Source organism: Oryzias melastigma, linkage group LG5 (genome assembly GCF_002922805.2).
Source record: "Oryzias melastigma strain HK-1 linkage group LG5, ASM292280v2, whole genome shotgun sequence".
Classification (NCBI taxonomy): Eukaryota; Metazoa; Chordata; class Actinopteri; order Beloniformes; family Adrianichthyidae; genus Oryzias; species Oryzias melastigma.
The window spans coordinates 3,597,623-3,618,578 of NC_050516.1; the positions used below are offsets into that span (position 1 = coordinate 3,597,623).

At 40.0% G+C, this 20,956-nt stretch overlaps 1 protein-coding gene and 1 long non-coding RNA gene across 4 annotated transcripts in view; one reads left to right on the plus strand and one right to left on the minus strand.

Annotated features, from left to right (window-relative positions):
* Positions 1 to 242: 242 nt before the first annotated feature.
* phactr3b (phosphatase and actin regulator 3b) overlaps positions 243 to 20,956 on the minus strand; it is a 52,038-nt gene continuing 31,324 nt past the window's right edge. For all 3 annotated transcript variants that reach the window (XM_024270193.2, XM_024270194.2, XM_024270195.2), the window contains exons 9-13: positions 4,407 to 4,462; positions 2,549 to 2,610; positions 2,323 to 2,463; positions 1,285 to 1,361; positions 243 to 1,065 (exon numbers count right to left, since the gene is read on the minus strand). In XM_024270193.2, coding sequence (XP_024125961.1) covers positions 1,050 to 1,065; positions 1,285 to 1,361; positions 2,323 to 2,463; positions 2,549 to 2,610; positions 4,407 to 4,462 — 352 coding nt within the window. In that variant the 3' untranslated portion in view covers positions 243 to 1,049. The remainder of the gene's footprint in view (positions 1,066 to 1,284; positions 1,362 to 2,322; positions 2,464 to 2,548; positions 2,611 to 4,406; positions 4,463 to 20,956) is intronic.
* Positions 4,456 to 11,611, plus strand: LOC112145132. The gene is made up of 2 exons (XR_002919021.2): positions 4,456 to 4,888; positions 11,274 to 11,611. It is a non-coding gene; the product is annotated as an uncharacterized LOC112145132 (long non-coding RNA).

The following is a 20,956-nucleotide window of genomic DNA, read 5'->3' on the forward strand; positions in this document are numbered from 1 at the left end:
GGCGCCCTCCACTCAAACGCATTTGCAGAATTAGCTTATTTTATGTCTCCATGAGAAGAAAACTGGGTTTCATAGTTGAAGATCAAATATTTGATTGGAAATAGTCTCAACGGGACGCGGTTGTCATGGTAGCACCTAGTAAGGGACAGAGTTTTCACCCCTTTAGAGGTCTTTCTAACATTTCCAGACATAAATATGAATTCAGGAAATTGTTTTTCATTTGAATCAGGAAAGATTAAAGATTGTTTTGTTTTTTTTGTGGGTGGTGGTTGATTGTTACGTGAGCAGGCTGAAGGGGCGGAGTTGGATGCTCCTCAGGTTGCTCATGGGAGTGATGATGGAATCCCATTTAAAAAAAATAAATAAATAAAGCTCACGGTCTGTCACATAGTTTTAATCCAAAGCCTATTTTGGGCGCAGGAAGTGTTGACGAGAGCAGTTGAACATATGCTGAAGAACACCCGGCGGCGAGGATAACCCCCTCACGCCGGCAGGAGCATCCTTGGCCCCGCCAACGCTTCTCTGCTGGTTCTGGAGCAGAACGGGTCTGCTGCTGGTTTCACGAGCCAAACAAATGTCCTAAATCCAGCCCGATTAACCCGATTTCTGCAGAACATTCCTCTGAGAGGACTGGCTGGATTTGTTACCTGCTCATCAGCGGCTGAGTCTGAAAGGATTACAGGTACACATCCTGACCTTCGACAGATAAATCCACCTCCAAATCCCCTCATCGAGGGATTATTAAAAAAAATGCAACTCAAGTTTTGATACAAATTGAAAAGCTGTATTGTGCAGACAATAAATAGTGCTTATAAAGACAAAAACATGTACAGTGTTGATATGAAAGTCCGCTGCAGACGCGGTTTACAAAAGAGTCTCTGCTGTGTCCATCAGAACCCCGGCCGCCATCGGGGGCCGCTCCTCCGACCAGAGCCAGGTCCATTTTCAGAGACATAGCCTCCAAGGTTTGCAGACGTCAGGACGAGCGCTGACCGGCAGGCCGAGGCCCCGCCCACAGATTTTAGCAACTCTTCACAGAAGAAACCTTGCTAAGGTCGGTGGAACCTGCAAAGACAAACAAAGGGGTTATTTTTAGCTCTCGGACAGCAAACGCAGCCCCCAGAGTTCAGTCGACTTAAGCAAAACCAAAAACACGAGGACACTCATTACTGAGGAGCACAACTTTTCTGTCCCCTTGGGGGCTGGGGGGGCTAATTTTAGCCTCTGCAGGGCTCATTGATTTCCTATTTTCTGCAGAAGTCTGCAAACAGTAATGAGGCTGACCTGGTCAGATGCTTGCTGGAAGAGTGGACTTCCATCTCGTTGCTTTTGAACTCGTTCAGCTCTTTCCTGATGGCCGCCTGCAGGACGAGAGAAAAACGAGGACAATGAGGAGGAGGACGCCATCTTTACATGAGCTGCAGGTGGAGCTACACAAGAGTGTTCAAGAAGGCGCTAAACGCACATCTTGTCCACGCTTTTAGCATATGATGTTCACACAGGTCTGTCGCTACCTGGAAGAGACTTGGTTGCAAATTTGCGGATCTTGCTCTTTTTCCTTCACAGCTCTATTCCAATACATGAAAAACTTGAGGTTGTTTAATTGCGGGTGAACACAAATTGCTATTATTCATTTCTCTTTCATGATCAATTTTCCTCTATACGTCATCACTAAATCAGAGTCCCTGATTGGTCAAAGTTCAACCTGAATCCAAAACCAGACTAAAAACACGTGAACGCAATAGTTTTGAACATAGAAACCCGAAACATGCATTTACATACACTTTTCCTTGAAAGCGAGTGCTCTAAAGCAGGGGTCTTAAACTGGCGGCCCGCGGGCCAATTGTGGCCCCCCAGTTGATATTTTGATATGAAAGTTCAACGTCTACTAAGCAATATCTTCCGTATGCTTCTTTTATGATAGCTTTGTATTTGCTTTGTGATGTGTCAGTTTGCTTTATGCCTAAAACTTGCATTTGCTATCGTCGTTGGATCTGGTCCTCAGAAAAGTCCTTAGCAACAGTTGCTAGCGACGTTAGCTCCTGTCGTTTTACAGGACATGCAGAAGATATTGCTTAGTTGTGCAAAGACATGAACACATGTTCAATAAACTTGTTCAGTAGACATAGACAATGGACCAAAGGTATAGAAGGTGGACGCAAAAACATATTTTTGGCACAAATGGAACCCTGTACGGCCCAGACTCAGCCAGACGCCGCCTTCAGTGGCCTCAAGGTAAATAGAGTTTGAGACCCCTGCTCTAAAGCGTGTGAACGTAGCCTCATGGACACAGAAAAAGAAGCAGCTCGACGCTCTGCTCACCTTGTCGGCGGCGGACAGTCTCGTCCAGGGTTTGTCGGCACGCCTGTCGTAGTCCTGAGCTTTGGCCACCTCCACGTAGTCGCTGAAGCGGATCAGGATCTTTCTTTCCCGCAGCTCGTCCACCGTCGGCCGCTGGTTGAGCTGCGGAAAACATCAAATCATTAAAAAAGAAAAGGAAGAAAACAAACTCCGCCCCTCTCTGCATGAACTTCCAAACGCAGGTTACCTTTCGGTTCAGCCGCTGCTTGATTTCTCTCCTCTCCTCCTGCTCAGTCTGATCATTTCTCTCTGTGGACGAGACAAAAGGCAAAGATTCATCTTCACAGCCCTAAAAGAGCTGACGTTGGGAGCTAGCAGCATCCAGAGCTGAATGTGGGACTGTTTCATAACAGCTCGCCGGCGCTGGCGGGGCGGCGAGTTTGAAGTGCTACGACCTGACAACTTCTTCCTGCAGATGTGACTGCTCTGCAACTATCTGACCTAAAAAAAAAACCACACAGGAACTTCCCGCTGAAACTAAAATGGAAAGTTTTTTGCGGTTTTATGATTAATTAGAAGCTTAATTTTAAAACAGTCAAACTTGATTAAAGATCCACTCTGATGAAAATTGTGTTTTTAAAATGTCCTCGCAGGATTTGCCTTAAGATGGTTTAAAATTGCATTGCTAAGTATTTATTTATTCAAGTTATTGTGAAAAGCTGTTTTATGGTGTTTGTTACAGAAAATACGCTAGGCGGGCTACAAACTCTCTGCCCTATTCCAATGCATCCACTTAGAGACAAATAGATCCATGTACGTCTTCGTTTTCCTCATGGAATCTGGCTCAAAGCTGGATAGCTCCAATATTGCTCCTCATTTTTGCTGCACTGCTAATGGTAGGTGAGGGGCTGTAAGCCAGGGACAGGATGTAAACAGATGGCTGATGGGAAGTGGGGGCAGCCTTACTCTGACCCAACAGTCCCACCCACAATTTGGAGGCAAATTTCTATTGAACTACTGCCAATCTGCAGAAACTATGTCCAAGAAAATCACAGACTTTTTAAATTTTTGCTAAAAATGGCATAATCATAATTAAAAGGCCATTGGGAACGCTTTGAATATGGATTAAGATGATCGGAGTGGGTCTTTAAACACTGTTTTTGTCATAAATGATCTCCAGCTTTAAGTTTGGTTAAGGTGGTCGGGTGCTGAAACTAGACTGAAAGTTTAGGTCAAAACTATACAACCAGTTGTCCAACAACAATTCGGTTAGTGTTTTAAACTAAAATATTACACAGTTTAACCACAAATCTAAAAGGTATTTGTCATCCAAGTTTTATAACACTGAAAATAATACATTTAAACTACAAAAAAGTTTTCATAAATAGACTTAAATAGACAGATTTATAAAGAATATTTATTTTTTTTGTCAAAAAAAAAAATACTACACACAATGGAAATGAGTCATTTTCTCCAGTTAGCAGACACTTTAGCGCTTTGTCTTATTATTCTACAATCACCAACATTTCCATGTTGTCCTATCACACATATTCCAGTGTTTTTGCTTCGTCTGCGTATTATCTGTCTTTTCAGACCTGACCAGTCACACAAAATCACCCATTTGTCATTCATAAGAGCAATGATTAAATTAAATAATAGAACATAATCAAATATATGTTTATTATATTTGATTTGTGTTCAAAACTATGAAATATAGTCTGATTTAGACGAAACTTAAGTAAATCTGTCCTAATTAATTTATCTCAGTTTGATGTTTTCTGTTTTGATTTTTCACTTTTATACAGCCTTAATATGAATTGATGCTTTATAACTAATGTCATATTTTATTTTTGTTTGAACCAAACTGCAGAGGTATATAAAACAGGAGGAAATATTTATTAAAATATAAAAACATTAAAGAATCTGTCAATTACTAGTTTAAATTATTTTTTATATTTTAATTTGTAAAGTTTTTTTCTTTTCTTAAACAGATACAAATACATTCATACATTAGGAACTATTTTTTAAATGAAAAAAAGATCATACATAAAAAATGTTTTTAACATTTTCCCACAAAAAACTTTTTCAAAGTCCCAGGTACTCACGCTTGAGGATGTTGCGGCTCTCCAGCTCCTCCACCGCGGGCCTCTGGCTCAGCCTCCTGCGGAAGAACACCAGAATGACGTTCTGAACCATGTTTACGGCCGCGCGGCGTCCGCCGAGAGCCGGAGCACAGAGCGCCGAGATCCGCGCATCCAAGCGCCGAAGCGCGCGCCTCTCCTCGCGTGCACACAGAGGCTCCCGTCGGCTTTACAACATCCGAAACTCCACATCGGGAAAAGGAGACCGCAAAGGAGCCGGCTCGGACGGGGGAGAAACTTTCCCAGAAGGTTCGCGGAGCTGAGACGCTGCAGCGGCGAGGAGCGTAAACGGAGCGGCGCGGTAACGGGAAAAATTAACTGACTGACTGACTGAGGAGAGGCGCCTTAATATTTCAACTCACACAGATAGAAGGGAGGAGACCAACCCCTCCGCACGCGGGGGCGCATGCGCAGTCATGCACAACTGACTACCACAGTGAAGGTAGGTGTCATGTAGGGACAGAAACAAAGATCTCCACAACAAACAACATACAAACACATGTGACACATTGAAACTCTGCTAAAAAACAAACAAACAAAACGTTTAATGTTTTAAATGCTAATTTGTTAAAGAAGGTGCACAAAAGTGTCAGAGTCCCTAAAATATTTTTAAAAATAGAAAATTATTATTTCAATGAGAAATATCTATTTTTCTTTTTTAGAACGTATAATGAAATTTTATTTGTTTTGTTTTTAGACATAAAGTCATGCACATACATAATTAGATGTGGGAATGAGCCACATCCCTAAATTGATCTGATGTAAGTTCGTAGGGTCAGGGCACGGTTGATTTATGATTAGAACATTGATCAATGCAAAAACCAATTCTGTTGGGTTACATAAAAAATGCACCACATAATCAGTCATTTATACTGAACAAAAGTGTAACTTACTGTACAATTATGAAAGCGCATTATGTATTAAACTAAAAATAGTTAAAATATTTAAGAAGTTACATTTGATCAACTATAGAAAATTGCTATTTGATCAGTTGATATTTTTTGCTCTCCTGTTTAACCCACAGTGCTATAAAATGTATATTTTTTAATTTCCCCAAGTGTCATTAATATTTTGCTTTTATCTTCATACATTTTTTTTTATTTTATGATTTCTTCATTAAAGCAGTGTTACACTGCCACTACAGACAATTTGCTCATATTGCATGAATGAAAATCGCCTACGCGATGCCAGACATCGCCCCGCGAGAAACCCGACGAACCAGACGGGGAGGGGAAGACCCCCACTCAGTATAGACTGCTGGAGGGGTGAAAGATATGCAAATTGTGCATAAATCCAACCCTTTAGAAGTTAATCAAAAGCTTTGATTCTTGCTTAGACTTAGATGGCAATGATACTCATCAGAAAGCACCAAAAAATGGGAAAACTTTTTTAATGTGTTGCTACGGGAAATTCAAAATTGAGCAGATATTCTTCAGAAACATACATGAACAAAAGCAATGGTGCCTATGGATCTATCTTCTCCATGAGAGCATTACTTTAAAATAGTTTTTTATTGTCAATAAAACCCTGTTTGAGTCCTCCAGTCACTGAGAGCTGATGTAAAGTCTTTCAACAGATGGGCTACAGCAGGTGAGCCTTGTGCGGTGCATGTTGACCTAAAAGAAACTTAAAGCCCAGAGAAGATCTGTGCCATCTTAAAGCTGACCTGTCACTCATTTCCTTCAAATTAATATTCAAAATGTACTTTTAGTTCTATTTGTGTAAATGTGTGAACATCCCGCAGGTTCACTGGAATTAAGAAAAAACTGCCTTCAACCCCCCTCCCATGAATTCCATGTCATCCGGATTTCAGGATTCCTCACATGACTTTCAAACCAATCTCCTCCCTCCCCCTCCAAACACTTGCTCACTAAATTTACTGCACAGTTGTTGAGGTTGGGTGAAGGAAAGACTTGAGCAAACAGATTGGATCAGCTGGAAGAAGCTACAGAACTAGTTCCCTGACAAATGATTTTTCTGTAACTTCGAAAAAGAATCAACCCTACATGTTCAATACTTATTTCATTTCTCAACCACAGGTTGGCCTTTTTTAAATTGAGCTGGGTCATGAACATGGGAGTGTTTCAGAAGTGGAGCTCTGCAGGATCTCAGTAAATGTCAGCAGATAAAAGAGCCCATCAAGAAAATGTGCTTGAAAATCAGTAGTGGACTTAAAAAGTTCAAATTTAAAGTCTGACAAAGCAAACTGGGGAAAGCCACTAAAGCCAGTGTAATCAATCCAAATAGAGGATGAGTTAAACTATTTCTTACATGTTTTCAGAGCATTTTTTATCCAACATTCTTTGCATCTTAGAAGGGGGCAATCTGAAGGAACTACTGCCATTTTCATCTATCAAAGTTAAATATACATGGATCTAGGTACATGCTTTAACTCAAAGCAGTTTTGATCAAAAGCTTTATGTAAGATTTAAAAAGGACTGTCTTTTTTTTAAATCACAGTATGTTTGAGATAATGCGACAACAAAATCAAAGTTTTGTGAAACTTACTGTCTTTCTCCATTAAGCTCATTAGGTGCATGTGTGTAATTTAAGGACGAATTCGCAAAAGCATTTTTCTGGTGATACACTGATTGGTACTCCCCACGAGGGTAACATCTCTTTTTCAAATATATATTTCTTAATTTTGTTACTTCTGGAAACAGTTTCTGTCATTTTTTTGTATATATCAAATTTCCTAAACTTTGTTTAGACTACTGTACTTTATAGAAATATTTCTTTTTAACTACCACTGTTTCCTATTTTTTATCTCAAAAGCTGTTTTTACATTGTGTTTTTTTCTTCTTATACGGATTTTAGATAATGTACTTGACATTTTATGGGTTTTTAAAATCTCTCTTAAGGTTTTAACCTTGTATGACATCAAGTTACTGTACAAACAACTTTTTCTTGGAGGTGCGTAACTCGGACACAGAACATTCAAGACCCCATACATCTTACATTATGTTTTATACTCTTATGTTGTTTGCAGTCATACTTGTACTTGTGTAGAGTTGTGTGCATGCGCAAATAGTTATGCAGCTACTGGCACTGTGAGTCCCAAGACAAATTTCCTCAGGGACAATAAAGTACATTTGATTTGATAGACACTGCTTTGGCAACAGTGTTATGCAAAGGTGGACAAGGAATCAATGACTACTGTAGAATGAAATGATTGTATTTCCTTAGAAAATTGTAACATATTTTATTTGCTCAACTTTGTTGAGATAAATTCTTGTCTGTCTTTGTATCGAATTTGCATACCAATATGAAAAGTAGTTTTTCTGCCAGTTCCATTGAGTTCAGTTTTACCAGTTGTAACAATAAAATACAAGGGGTGGAGACCTTAGAATTTTTCTTTTAAAAAGTCCAAAGATTTGCACTGAAGTTTTTAAGAGTTAAAACTAGTGACCGGTATAGATTAACAGATGGAACTGCATGTATTTCTGCACTTTACTGTCAGTATTTCTCCTCATTTAGCAACAAAGCAACCAATAGAATCCAAAACAAAGACTTTTGAACCATAGTAGAAGTAGCCAGGATTGCAAGGCCACTCTATTTCTTCAAGTCTTCATTCATAGTTTCCGGTCAGCTTTGCTTGTTATAAGAAACTCACTAACCTGTCAGAACAATCATCTCTCTGCAAGAGCAGGGGCTGATGGGAATGTCACGCTGCTAGTGTCCACTGAGGTGAGTGCTAATCCTTCGTCTATTCTTTTCATAGACGGAGCCCGAGGACAGAAAGACCCGTGGAATTGGGGGAATGTAGGGTCGCTCCGGGGTTCTTGCCAGGAGTACTTAATACAACCGTCTTCGATATCCGTCTACCAGAAGCTCAACGTTTAGTTGACCTTAATCACCCTCCTCTAAAGAAAAACGTTGGCTGGGCACACTTTTGCATCACAGATTTCCCCATCTCAAAATGTCAACCTAAAGAAACCTCAAAAGTTTTGAATCCATCTTATAAAACTTCTGAAAGACTCACTGTACCACTGAGGATCAATGAATGGGACGAATTCAAAGACTTCAACAAAGTGCAACGAATCAATTCTTTATCTAGACAGTTGTTTGTTGCTCTTTGCAGAAAGTCCATGGATCTACCGAGACATCATGTCTGGGTCTTGAACCCTCCGCTGGCAGAACAGTGGGGTGGGACGCCTTCAAACAGCACGGTTCAGTTCAGACACCACAGGAGACCATATCAGCCACCAATCGAAGCAAACTTTACAGCTTATGGCGCGGACACAACTCGCAATAAAGACACATCGGGTGGTCGAGGAGCTGCGAGAAACAGTAAAACAAAGACACCTTTTTCCACTTCAGGTGGTATCAAGGTTGACAATGAACATGGAGCTCAGACCTGTGGATGGTGCCTGTTTGAACCAGATGCTACACTTGGGTCAAACAGGCCATTGGAAATCAGTGCAAAAACAAAATTAAACCCAGCTTACTCTTCACTACAATACAAAACATAAAATAAAAACACGAATAAACATAGCAGGGTTTCGGTTTAAAACAGAGTAAATATAGTAAATATATATATTAAATATAGTGACTGGGCAAAGATTTGTACGACTTTGACTTGCTCACACTTGGGGACTAAATTGGCAAAAAATATTTGTTGCATCCATGAGTTTTCACAAAAATCGGCTGCATTATGTGTGAATTCTGCTTGTTCTTACTGAACTTGTTACAGTGTTGCCGTATGATTTTGGTGCACTACAAAGTTTCACTGCATGATTGATTGTTGGATCATTATGGGTACTGTAGTCGAGGGGGACCCGATTGGAGACTAGATGGCGGCTGAAAATCATTAGCTGGGAGTCCAGAACCAGAACATCCACAATAATTACTAATTGCGTGAGTTGGTTTGCAGCTGCTGTCATTAAAGGTGACTTATCTGCAAAGGTTGTTTATTGCAGATAAGAGGCTCAGATGAAAAACAACACAGTTCACTAGAAAAACTTCCCATCAACCCCTCTGAACAATCACCTATCTCTTTGCCTCCAAGCATTTTGGGTAAAGTAGTCATTACCCATATTATGAGAGTTTTATTTTCCTCATTGCGCCCAATAATCTTGTTCACCTTCGTTCATATGATGTCCAAAGCCAATACTGAGCTTTATTAATGGATTTAATTTGCTTTTCAATATGTCGGTCACGCTGATTTTCAAGAAAAGTTTCAGCAAAAAGGATCACAACCTGTATGGAGTGAATCCCATTTCTGAGCATAAAGGATCAATTCAAAATCAATGCACTTCTGCGGTTGTGAAAATCCATCCAGTTTCCTCAGAAGCTTTGGAAAAGGGTGGAAATTTCCATGTGCTGCTAAACTCCCACCACATGCTCTGTTATTTATAGGCTGTATGTCACATTTCTGGTAATAATCCTGATTCGGTCAAAGACCAAAAAAAGAAGCAAACAATAGTTGAAGTGGGAGCAGAAGCTCTGCGACTTCAGGCTTCAATTAGACACTAATTACAGCTGGGATCTTGGAGTTATTATCATGAGTAGTACTGTTGACAGTATGTAATTTGATGGGGGGGGGGGTTGTGTGCCATACATGTTCAAGCATCCTGATCCGGTGCTGCTTGAGAGTTTGAGCTGCAATGAGAATGAAGCTCGTCTCTGTCACAGAAACCAGAGGATCTTTTCACACGGGTGATGTGCCGCACCTTTCCAGTTTAGCTAAAACTTTAAGTTAAAGTTTTAGCAAACATACTCTTATGCTACGTTCACACTGAGCTTAGTGAAAAATGTATATCGACACACATAAGTGCGTTTTGGGCTTCTGCTTTTAAAACTCTTGCAGTCACGTGTCGCTACAGACACTTTTAGCTAGTTTTCCGGCTCTACGTACAGAACGCGCTGCCATAGGGTGTTTGACAAAAGTTAAACCAGTTGAACATTGACCAATCAGGGACTTGACATGAGAGTAAGTCCTTTTCAGAAGACAGAAATCAATCAAAAAGTGATCACGAAGGATACATTAATCATTAAGGTTTTGTATGACAGAGAAGACAAAATGAAAACAGAGTGTGACGAGAAGATAATATTAGCCACTGAATGTATCTGAGAACTGAACCGAGTGGGTGTGACGTCACCCATAGAAAATGGCTTACTTCTGGCTCTACCAAATGAAGTCAATTGATTTATCATTTTTTTGCCACCATTTTGGAGCCAGATGACTTCAGTAATGATTAGAGCAAATTGGTCAGAATCAATGTTTCTCTCACCAATCAGGAGTTAGGTTGTAGCAAGTCTACAATTGAGAGAATCTGACAAACGGTTTGAACGTTTGAACCAGGGGCTAGCGGGTACCACATACTTTTATTAAGGCATCTGACTGGTCAATTTATAACTTAAATAACTTGTGCTACAGAAAAAGAATAGCATAAAAAAATTAGGATTAGTGAAAACAATGGATATTTTGACAAATATAATGACTGAGTAATAGCTGTTTATTTCTCAGTAGAAGTCTATGGAATTCCAGTTCTCACATACAGTCAGTGACATTACCACAGCTTTGTCCTGCAGATGCTTCGGGAGGCTACGGTCAGCTGGAAGGGACATTCAAACTAGAATTTATTAAGACTTCAATGTAGCTTTCCATTCATGATTAAATTCCATGCTTAAACATCAAAAAACTACATGGAAAAGACTTTCGAATTATTTAAAGCCCCACTTTGACCATCTTTTGAGCTATTTTCAAAGCATCTCGGTGGTAATAATGATTTTTTTTTCCAAAATCAAAAAACCTGTGTAGTTTTCTAGGACTTAGTTTCTTCGGAGAAGCAGGTGTTCAATAGAAATTTGCCTCTGTGTTGCGGGCAGGACCACTGGCACAAAGCAATCCTACCCCCCTTCCCATCCCCATTGCTGAGAGTTCTCTGTTTACATGCTCTCCTGCTAGCTTACAGCCCCTCACGCCCTCAACCTAACAAAACTGGCGAGCGATATTGGAACTATCCAGGCGTTCAGTTGTGAGTCAGACACCAGCTCGGATGAGGAGAACAAAGCCGGACGTGGATCTAGTCATCTACAAGTGGATGCATCAGAATGGAGCGTATTTTCCTAGTCACAAATACAACATTTTTCAAACGTCTTTTTTTCGTCTTTGTGTCCTTAGAGTTGAAAAATGTGTAGAATATAAAAAAATACATTTAAAGTTATCCATCTGTCTTCCTTCTTTCTTCAGTGTTGGTACTTTGCACAGAAATGTGGGGATCAAAGGCCTCCGTCAGATAACGCTGTCTGCAGATTTGGGCAGGAACTTTGCTCTAGTTAAGAAACGTCTTTTTATCTGCAGGTCAAAGGAAGCAGAGTCTCATCGTCTGTGTATCATGAAGGGACAGAAAGCGCTCTTTCTTCAGGAGGTCAAAACTTGCAGTAGCAATCATTGACTTTTTCATCCTCCCTCATCATGACTGAGCCCTGGACTGTATTTGCCGTTGATGAAGAGAGAGGCTCCTGCACTCTGTTGCTTAGAGACATGTATGGGATGGTAATCGGTGCATCCTCGGTTACATTCATCTTCCTGAACTCAAAGGAGCGCTGGCTGAAGAAACAAACGAGCCGCACTCCAACTCCTGCTGCAGTCAGCTGCGGCGTGTATTTATAGCAGCCCAGACAGCAGCTGTGGCCGAGTCCTGCTTCACACTTGTGAGCTGTGCTGTCAGCAGAAATCCTTGCCGTAAATGCCTAACTTTTAGACGGCCCTCAAAATGACTGCACTGAGAGCACACGCTGAGGGCGCTGCAAAAGACTGACGAGGCTCAGAGTGATTAGCTACCCGTCATTTGAGTAGAGAAAGAAAGAAAGAGCAAAGGTTTGGTATCTCTGTGTCATCAGGTAGTTGATGTGACAGCTGCGCTCTGCATGTCTAGACTGAAGGCAGAAGGTCAAACGAGTTAATCTGGCTAAATCCTGTCACAGCTGGAACGCTTGATGGTGATTCTGGTCTTAACCTTTCCACGCTGTATGAAGTTTTGTGTTGCCTCATTCCTGCAGATAGATTTTTCTTTATCAAATTGCACAACTGAGCTTGTCATATTTTATGACACATACTTAAAACATGTAACTGCTAATGCAGCTGTTGGTGGAGTACCACAGAGCTCTATGCTTGATACCCTTGCTTTTAATTTATCTGTGACTCTGTTTGCTAACGCTGTTGACTAGCCACATCTATTGCTGCATACACATATGTGCAAAACTTTATCTACAAATTGCGAAAAAACACAATTTTACAATTACACTGTTTCCATTAAATCATAATTATGTGAATAAACTCAAAATATGGCGACGAATGTAAGCGATACTTCTGCCACAGAACTATCACTCATCCTCATCTCTCAAAGGAGACGTTGGCGTCTTATCCAGGCCATGGAGCAGCGAGCTGGGAGTGGCTATGGATGAAGCGATTTTGGGAAATTATGGTTGATGATTTAACAGAGGAGCTGTGGATCCAACATGTTGGAGCATTATTTTTATTTTTAGCATTTTCAGGCCAACATTGTAAATAAGAAATTGTTCTTAATGTTTTGCCTGGTGAAATAAAGGTTGATGATGAGCAACATGCTCAACTTTTGATGAACTGTGTGATGCTGTGGGACCTCTTATGCCGCCCGCTCAATGGCCTTGTGGTAAAGTGTGTGTGAAAAGTTTAAAGAAACAAATACAAATTTGAGTGTAATATGTTTAACACACAAAAAATAACTGAATGTTAGTTTTATTAGTTAGCAACAAAGGATTTAAAATTGTTTACTTAAATACAAAAATATGTAACGTATATGTAAATGTAACATATAAAATTCATATACATAGGCCTATGGATGTATATGTGATTAATTTATGCTTAAAATGTAATTTATCATTCTTTGTTTGCATTTAGATTAGCATTTTAGCCTAAAGTTGGATTTCTCTGCTATAAATGCTCTTTTTTTTAACTTGATTTTACCAACAAAAATTAACTAGGATTTTTATAGCCTTTACTAAATGCTTCAAAGTTGTACATAACATTCTTTCAAATGTATCTAACCTTGTTTGGGACAAATGAGCATTTTAATAAAAACTTTTAGCTTTTCACAACAAATGTATTAAAACTATTTTAGGACTTTAAAATGTTGGCATCTGTGATTATTATTTAACATTTTTTAATTGTTTTAGCTGAGGTAGCGCTTAGCATGTTTGTTAGCATTCAAGTTAGCATGGACTTTGCTAGCATTAAGAAAAGCCAATTTAGACATTTGTGTATAGACTTTTATTCAGCTGGTGAAGGAATTATTTAATTGTATAATTTGCGTGTGTTTCTGCATTGTTTTTAAAGTATTAATTTAATCCTTCTATTACACAAGGATGATGTTTAAATTCCCAATTTTGGAACCCAGTTAAATTCAGGCCCATGATGCTGCAGCCCTGTACTAGGAGGGATGCTCACATTCAACACCATGCAGAACTTCAAGGAAGCTGCTGAGAAACCTCACCAGAGTTTATGTAAGAATGAGCCACAGCTAAGCAGAGAATGTCTGCATAAAACTATGCAGAGCAATGCAGCAAACTGTGGCCACCTCCCCAGAGGAGCCCTGCAAAGGGGTGGGGACAGTTCAGTCAAAGGGGAATGTTTCTCCACAAACAGGGAAAGAGGACAGAGGGAGGGGAAGCTCGACTGTGACGCAGGGAGGCATTGATTATAGGTGCTGATGCACCAGTTTGCTATTTTTAGAAGGAGAGGATTCCCTTCTCCCCCGGCCTCATCTTTGGCTCTGCTCTGCTGCACTGAAGCAGCGGAGATCGATGCAACGCGGCGAGAGCCCTTCAGCGTTAAGTCAGCGAGTGTTGCATAATGAATGTATACCAGAAACAACTAATAACACTTCATTTTCTTCATTCAATGAACTACAATACACAGTTTATGGTAGAAAAAGAAGATTGTAGATGGGGAGCAAAAATCTAGCCGGTGGAGATTAATTGTTGAGTGCCAAATAACAGCTTGGTCTCCGCTTAGAGATCTGGGTATTCCAGGGAGGAAGCAGGTGTTATAGCATCCCTACGGCATCCTGCAGGTTTTTGGGTTGTTGGACCCGTGGAAGTTTGTAGGGCAGAGCTGCCATATTTAAAGGGCAGCACAGGTGTGTCGGCCACCTCAAGGGATGCTATGAAAATGGAACATATGATTGTCATACATGTGGTCCATGTAACGTATAGCATTTGTACGGCTAATGTAAGTTGAATGCTGTTGCATGGTGTCTAGTCATTCTTGGGGTGTGAGTTCTAGTCCCTAATTGGTCCATTATTGCAAATGCTGCAGGTATGGGGTATGCAGGTGATATAGAAGTGCCTGTAAGACACCTGATGGATGGCCATACAATAATGGTGCGACATGTTGATCACTGCATGCCCATAGACAAAAACGTGTGTGAACATTTTCACTCTACGGACTCACCGGGCGGTTTACAGCCTTGCTACTTCCATTCCTTGTAGAGAGTGGCTGGATTGCTCAGTTGGTTAAGCGCAGGTCTGGCAGTCAGGAAATCAGGGTTTGATTCCCTATGTTCCTTGGTCAAGGCCTTTAATGCTACTGCCTAACTAGGGCTGCCACGATTAGTCGACTAATCGACGACTAATCGACTATTAAAATAGTCGACGACTAATTTAATAGTCGATTAGTCGTTACTTTGTACTATATGGAGTCAGAGTATAGTAAAGTTGAAAGTTGGCTGTTTTGGAATTTAGCTAATATTTCAGCTGCATGCTAGCTGTTTTAGCTAACCAAGGCTTTAATTAGGCTAATTTGGCCTTTAACTAATATTTTAGTTGGCTATCGGCATCTTCAGCTATCGTCACTTGCATCTTTTGCAGTCAAATTCAGTTTACATTTAATCTATGATGATGCTAGTGTGAATATATATATAGTTTTTAGTTATCTTAAAGCGAATGATGGTTAAGATGTGTGTTTTACATCCACTTTGTGCATGACCCGATTAGTCGACTAATCGGAAAAAATAATCGGTGATTAGTCGACTATTAAAATAATCGTTTGTGGCAGCCCTATGCCTAACTACAGCATGTAGCCACAAGGAGACCCAAGTCTGTGTCCCCTGCCTGGATATATTACCAAGTTGTGTTAGGAAAGGCCTCCAGCGTAAAGCTCTGCCATATCCTGTGCAAATCACTGAAAGCTGAACCCTGACGGGATAAACGTGAACAAACAAACCTGCATTCCTTGTAGAAAGCCTGAATCGAACCGTACGGGCAGTTGTGACTACGGCTTTAAGAAAATATCAAGTGGGGCAAGAAAAATTTAGTTGGTTACAGATTCTACAAATTGTTCCACTTAAAAAGATGAAAGAGGTCTGTACTGTTCATCCCAGAATAAGATCTAAGAAGCTCTTTTATCCTCCATTTGTTACCTGTATTAATATCACCTGTTTGAACTGGTTATATGTGTAAAAACACATGTCCACACTCTTACGTAGTAAGACTATTCTACTACTACTCCACCATGACCAAGACCAAGACCAAAGAGCTGTCTTAGGACACCAGGAACAAGATTGTAGACCTGAACAAGACTGGATGAACCAATCTATAATAAGCAAGAAGCTTGGTGAGAAGAGATCAACGGTTGGAGAAATACTAGAAAAAAAAAGGAAGAAACAAAATTCAGCGACAATTTCTCTTCACCTAGGGATCCATGAAAGCTCTCACCTGGTGGGAAACAAATGATTTTGTGGGAACTGGTCAATGACCCAAAGAAAGCTATGACCACAGCAACAAAGTGTTACTATTAGTAACACTCTACATATTCATGGATTAATTTCCTGCATTGCTCCAAAAGCTTAAGCCAGCAAATGTCTAAAGTTTGGCAGAAACCTCTGGATGATCCAGAGGAGGATTGGGAGAATGTCATGTGGTCAGATTGGAACAAAATGGAACTCTAGTGTAAATATAACTGTTTGGAGGAGAAAGAATCCTGAGTAGAAACACAATACCCACTGCGAAGCATGGAGGTGGAAGCATCATGCTTTGGGGCTGCTTTTCTGCAAAGAAGACATGACAACTGATCCACTTTAAGGAAAGGAGATGAAATTTGGGGCAAAAACCTCCTTTCATCAGTGAGAGCATTGAGGATGGCTGGAGCTTCCAGCAAGACAATGATCCCAAACACGTCACCCGGGCAACAGAGGAGAGGCCACGTAAAAAGATAAATCGGTGACTGACAAATACTCTAGATCAAGTCTTTTTGTACTTGATCCGTAATGATTCAGAAAACTCTATTATTTAATTAATTTACAACTTTCGCCGCTAGAAAATTATACTGCACTTTATTTCTTGATTTCTGTGGAATTCAATCTTGATCTTCATAAAGATTAGAATCAACGATTGCTGTTAAACTGTTTGATTTTAAACCTGTTGTTAATTTAAGTTTTAATTTATTACTTAATCTTTCTGTTTCCCCATGGATGTAGAGCAGAGGCTTGTGGGTATTGAAGCAAACAAACAAGTACCATGACAGGTGTTCTTAACTGTCTTTGCTGCTGTATGATAATTTGACATAAATATGCAGCAGCACAAGAACCCACAACAAGAGTGCATGATATTAGGAATTCATTTTTTAGTCGCTGACTAATTAGGTTAACTCTATTGAACAAAAGTCAAGGTAAGAACATTTGATTGCTGTTTGTCTGTGATGAAGGCTGTTCTGTTCCACGTGCTGCACAAACAGCAAGGCCCTTCAAAAGCTTTCACAGTGTGCAAAGAGGCCCTTTGCACAGGACACACAGTGCTAACCGCCTCCGCATGCACGGCTCCGCTGTATTCAGCACGACCCCTTTCAGAGCGACAGCCTCGGCGTGAGTCAACCACTGGAACAGAGAGGATGTTTGGAGAGCGGCTTTAATGCTGCTGCTGCTGTGCGAGCGGGAGGTCAGCGGGACAGACAGAAACGCTGCAGACAGACAGTCAGTCACCTGAGAGAACGCCTGCTGACAAACATCTCCAAACTGACGGCTCATGCAAAAGTATGATGATGCACAACGTGACAGCAGATGTCTCCTCATGTGTCATGAAGTCAAAAGCAACGAAATGTGGGGAAAACTTGATTCATCATATTTAAATTTTTCTGTTTTATTTTTCCTCCTAAAAGTGTGATGAAATTTTGTTTTTGATGTTTTTCAAAATGTTTTTGAGGCATTTTTGATGGATGACATAAATAGAGAAAATCACTGTATTTTATGAACCAAACAACAGTGTGCCTTATAATTGATTATTTCTGGTTGTGATCATTGATGTCGAATCAATTTTGAAAGGTACATGATGCTCTGTCTAAATGTTTGGTTCAGGGAATAAGTGTAGAGAGTTAGAATTTTTCTTAATGATTACTAACAACCTTGATAGTTAGCACAGTCACAGTAACATTTGTTTTTGTAGTGTCAATCTATTTTTATTCATGTTGCAAACAAAGTTGGGAATAATTGTGAATATGCTAACACGGCTAACAGTGTCAGACTGTTCTTTATTTTGTGTTACAAATGAAGTTGGGAGTTAGTGTAGTCACAACAACACAAATAGGATCACTATGAAAATAGATCAAAAGGTGATCGGAGTGAAACTTTAAAGCTGAGACAAAACATAGACGTTCTTTCTCTCGTTTTGTGCTCGTTTGTTCTGAAGGTTTTCATTTGATGCTTCATGGGAACTGAAGTGTAAAGTCCTAAAAGGCCCTCCCACTGCAGCGAGCGTCACGTGTGCAAAGTATTGTAACAGCAAAACAAAGAAAAGGCAGAGGCGGCTGTTTTTGATTCATGGAGGAAGAGGAGAGCAACCCCTCTGAACCAGAGGAAGGTTTTTGTTTCTATAAGCAATTTCTGAGATGAAGAATATTACATTTGGATGTCCAACATTTTGGATAAAATCATTCATCTTTGGGAGCAGCAGGAATGTCTGACCTTCTCAAGTTAAAGCATTATAGTCATTCTGGCCTGGAAAATGACCCCTATTGTAGTTATTTATTAAATACATTATATCAATATGATTCATTTTAGCGTATAAACCCTTAGAAGTGGAGTTACAAAACATATTATCTTAGTGTTTACATGTTTGGCTCACAGATATTAGAACCAGACTGGAGAAGATCCTTTATTCCCAAACTGGGATAGCTGTTAGTCTTAAAGTCAACAGAAAACAGGATTAAGGCCTTTTCTAATGCTTACAGCTTCTGTAATTAAATGTATAAACTCTAAAATAATCTGAATAAAATCAATATTTCATATTCTAAATAATAATTTATGGAATATAGCTTTATTCTGGAATATATGTTCAAACAAACACGTTTAAAAGATGGTATCTTTTTTCAAAATAAGAGCTTGTTGGGGAATAGATCAGATTATGGAGAAAGTAGGAATTGGGTCCATTTTTTTAACCCTAATTTAAGTTTTCAGGCTTTTAAAGATGCATTTTTACAACAACAAAACCCTCGGCCTCAGTTTGGACCTTTTCAATAAAGCATACACAGGTAGGAGTCTAATTAATATGACCCCTTCCAGATTCAGCAAAAGAAGCCCACATTATCGTCCCTCCACCACCGTGTTAAGCAGAAGGCTTTTCTCCAAATTTTTTTCGCTGCTTCTCACTAAATGTTATCACAAAGCTACACTTCTGATGGAGTTCCTCCTTTGTTTGAAAAACACGACATCAGCTTTGGGTATACAGTAAATAGTTTCATTTTGTGCTGCTGCCATGACAACGCTATTTCATGCCGGAGTCTTCTATTAAATATTAATAAAACTGGACAAAAATTTGCACAAAGAATTTTGTTAAATTTCAACATGATGTAAAAAGGTTTAGAATATAAAATAACCAAATATTAAAAAAAAAACTCTATAGTAGCACCAAAACAAGAGCGGTGCTGAAGCGGAGTTGACGGCCTGCTCTGACTGCTGTCCCAACCTGAACCAACAATCCATCACCAACACCTCGCTGTTATGTAGCCTCATGTGCCGCACAAACGATCCGTTCCAGTTCTCATTATGCAAGGGAGGCCAGGAGCTGGTTTACATAAGCAGATTGTAAACTGAAAACACCAGTATCCACCCATCAGTTATAAAGACTGCTTACATTAAGTTTGTCACATGCTACAGCTAGGAGTTGTGGGGTAAAGGAGGTACATGGAAAGACGTGATTCCCAGCAGGAAGGAGCCGTTTTGTTTTCTATCCTGTGTGAATGTCACTCACGTCCCAGCAGAGCAGAGTTTGAAGCTCCAGCGCGAGCTAAATGGACCTCCTCTCTGGTCCTTTCAGGACGCTCACACTGGAACAGAGACTGACTCTCGATTAGTTCATCGTTGCTGCTTTAATTAGAGGCTTCGGGCGGCGAGGCTGCTGGGCATGTAATGAAATCACAGCCAGGACACGGGGGGCAATCTGCCTGACTCCACTGTGACCTTTGTGTTGCAAAAATTATGCAACAACCATCGGACCTCTGTGGGAATTTTCAATTGAGGTCGATGATATTCTTGGGCACGGCGAGCGTGACTCCTCTGATGCTACTTTCACACCGAGAACGGGTATTCAAGTGACCACCATCAATGAAAAGTCTACGTGAACCCTTGTTTTGAGCTTCTGCATTCAAAAGTCTTGCGTTTACACCTCGCAAAGTCATTTTTCACAAACTGGGTGTTTACTGAACGTACGCTAAAATTTCAAAATTTGAACTTTGAACTGCTTAAAGGCCAAAGAGTTGAACTTTGAACAATCGGGGAGCCTAAATTGTTCGTGGCGTATGAGTAGCATCCTTCTCACAACACACCGATCCAATGAAAAGTTTATGTAAATGTGCGTATATCTGCGCTTTGGGCTTCAACTTTCCCTTCGCATTCACGCAACACCATGCGCATTTTTAAGTCAGTTTTTGAGCTCTACATACAAAACATGCGACCATTTCACACAAAGCTCTGCTGGTTTACCTTTCAGCGCACTTTTAATGGCTGCACATTTTGTATGTTAAACGTGCAAGCTGACTTAAAAACTTGTGTAGTGACGTGTGAACGTGAGTTGTGAAAACAGAATCCGAAATGCACTTATAAATGCTGTTTTCTTAAACTTCATTGGAAGCGGTTGCTTGAAGCGTGTCTCTGACCCTGGTGTGAACATCCCGAGCATGCGGTATTCATGTGGGGTCATTGAGGGGTCAGTACTCACACCTTACAAATGACTAAAGCAATAAATGATCAATAATTATATTCAATTTAAGATGGTTTTAAACCAGTTTGTACTTTATACTGATTTGACAGTAGATATAGGAAAGATATGAGGGTATGAGGGTCTCTTCTTGCGACAAGTTCACTCTTTGGAAAAACTATAAGGCTTCAGTATCTTTTCAAAATGCAAAATTTCATGGATTTATTCATGAAAAAAACAAGAATTTGTCCCAAATCCCATAAAGCATTAAAAATGCACAAACCACATAATGGTTAGCATGGAAAAATCGTATATTACTCTAATGTTCAGATGAGTAAATCCAC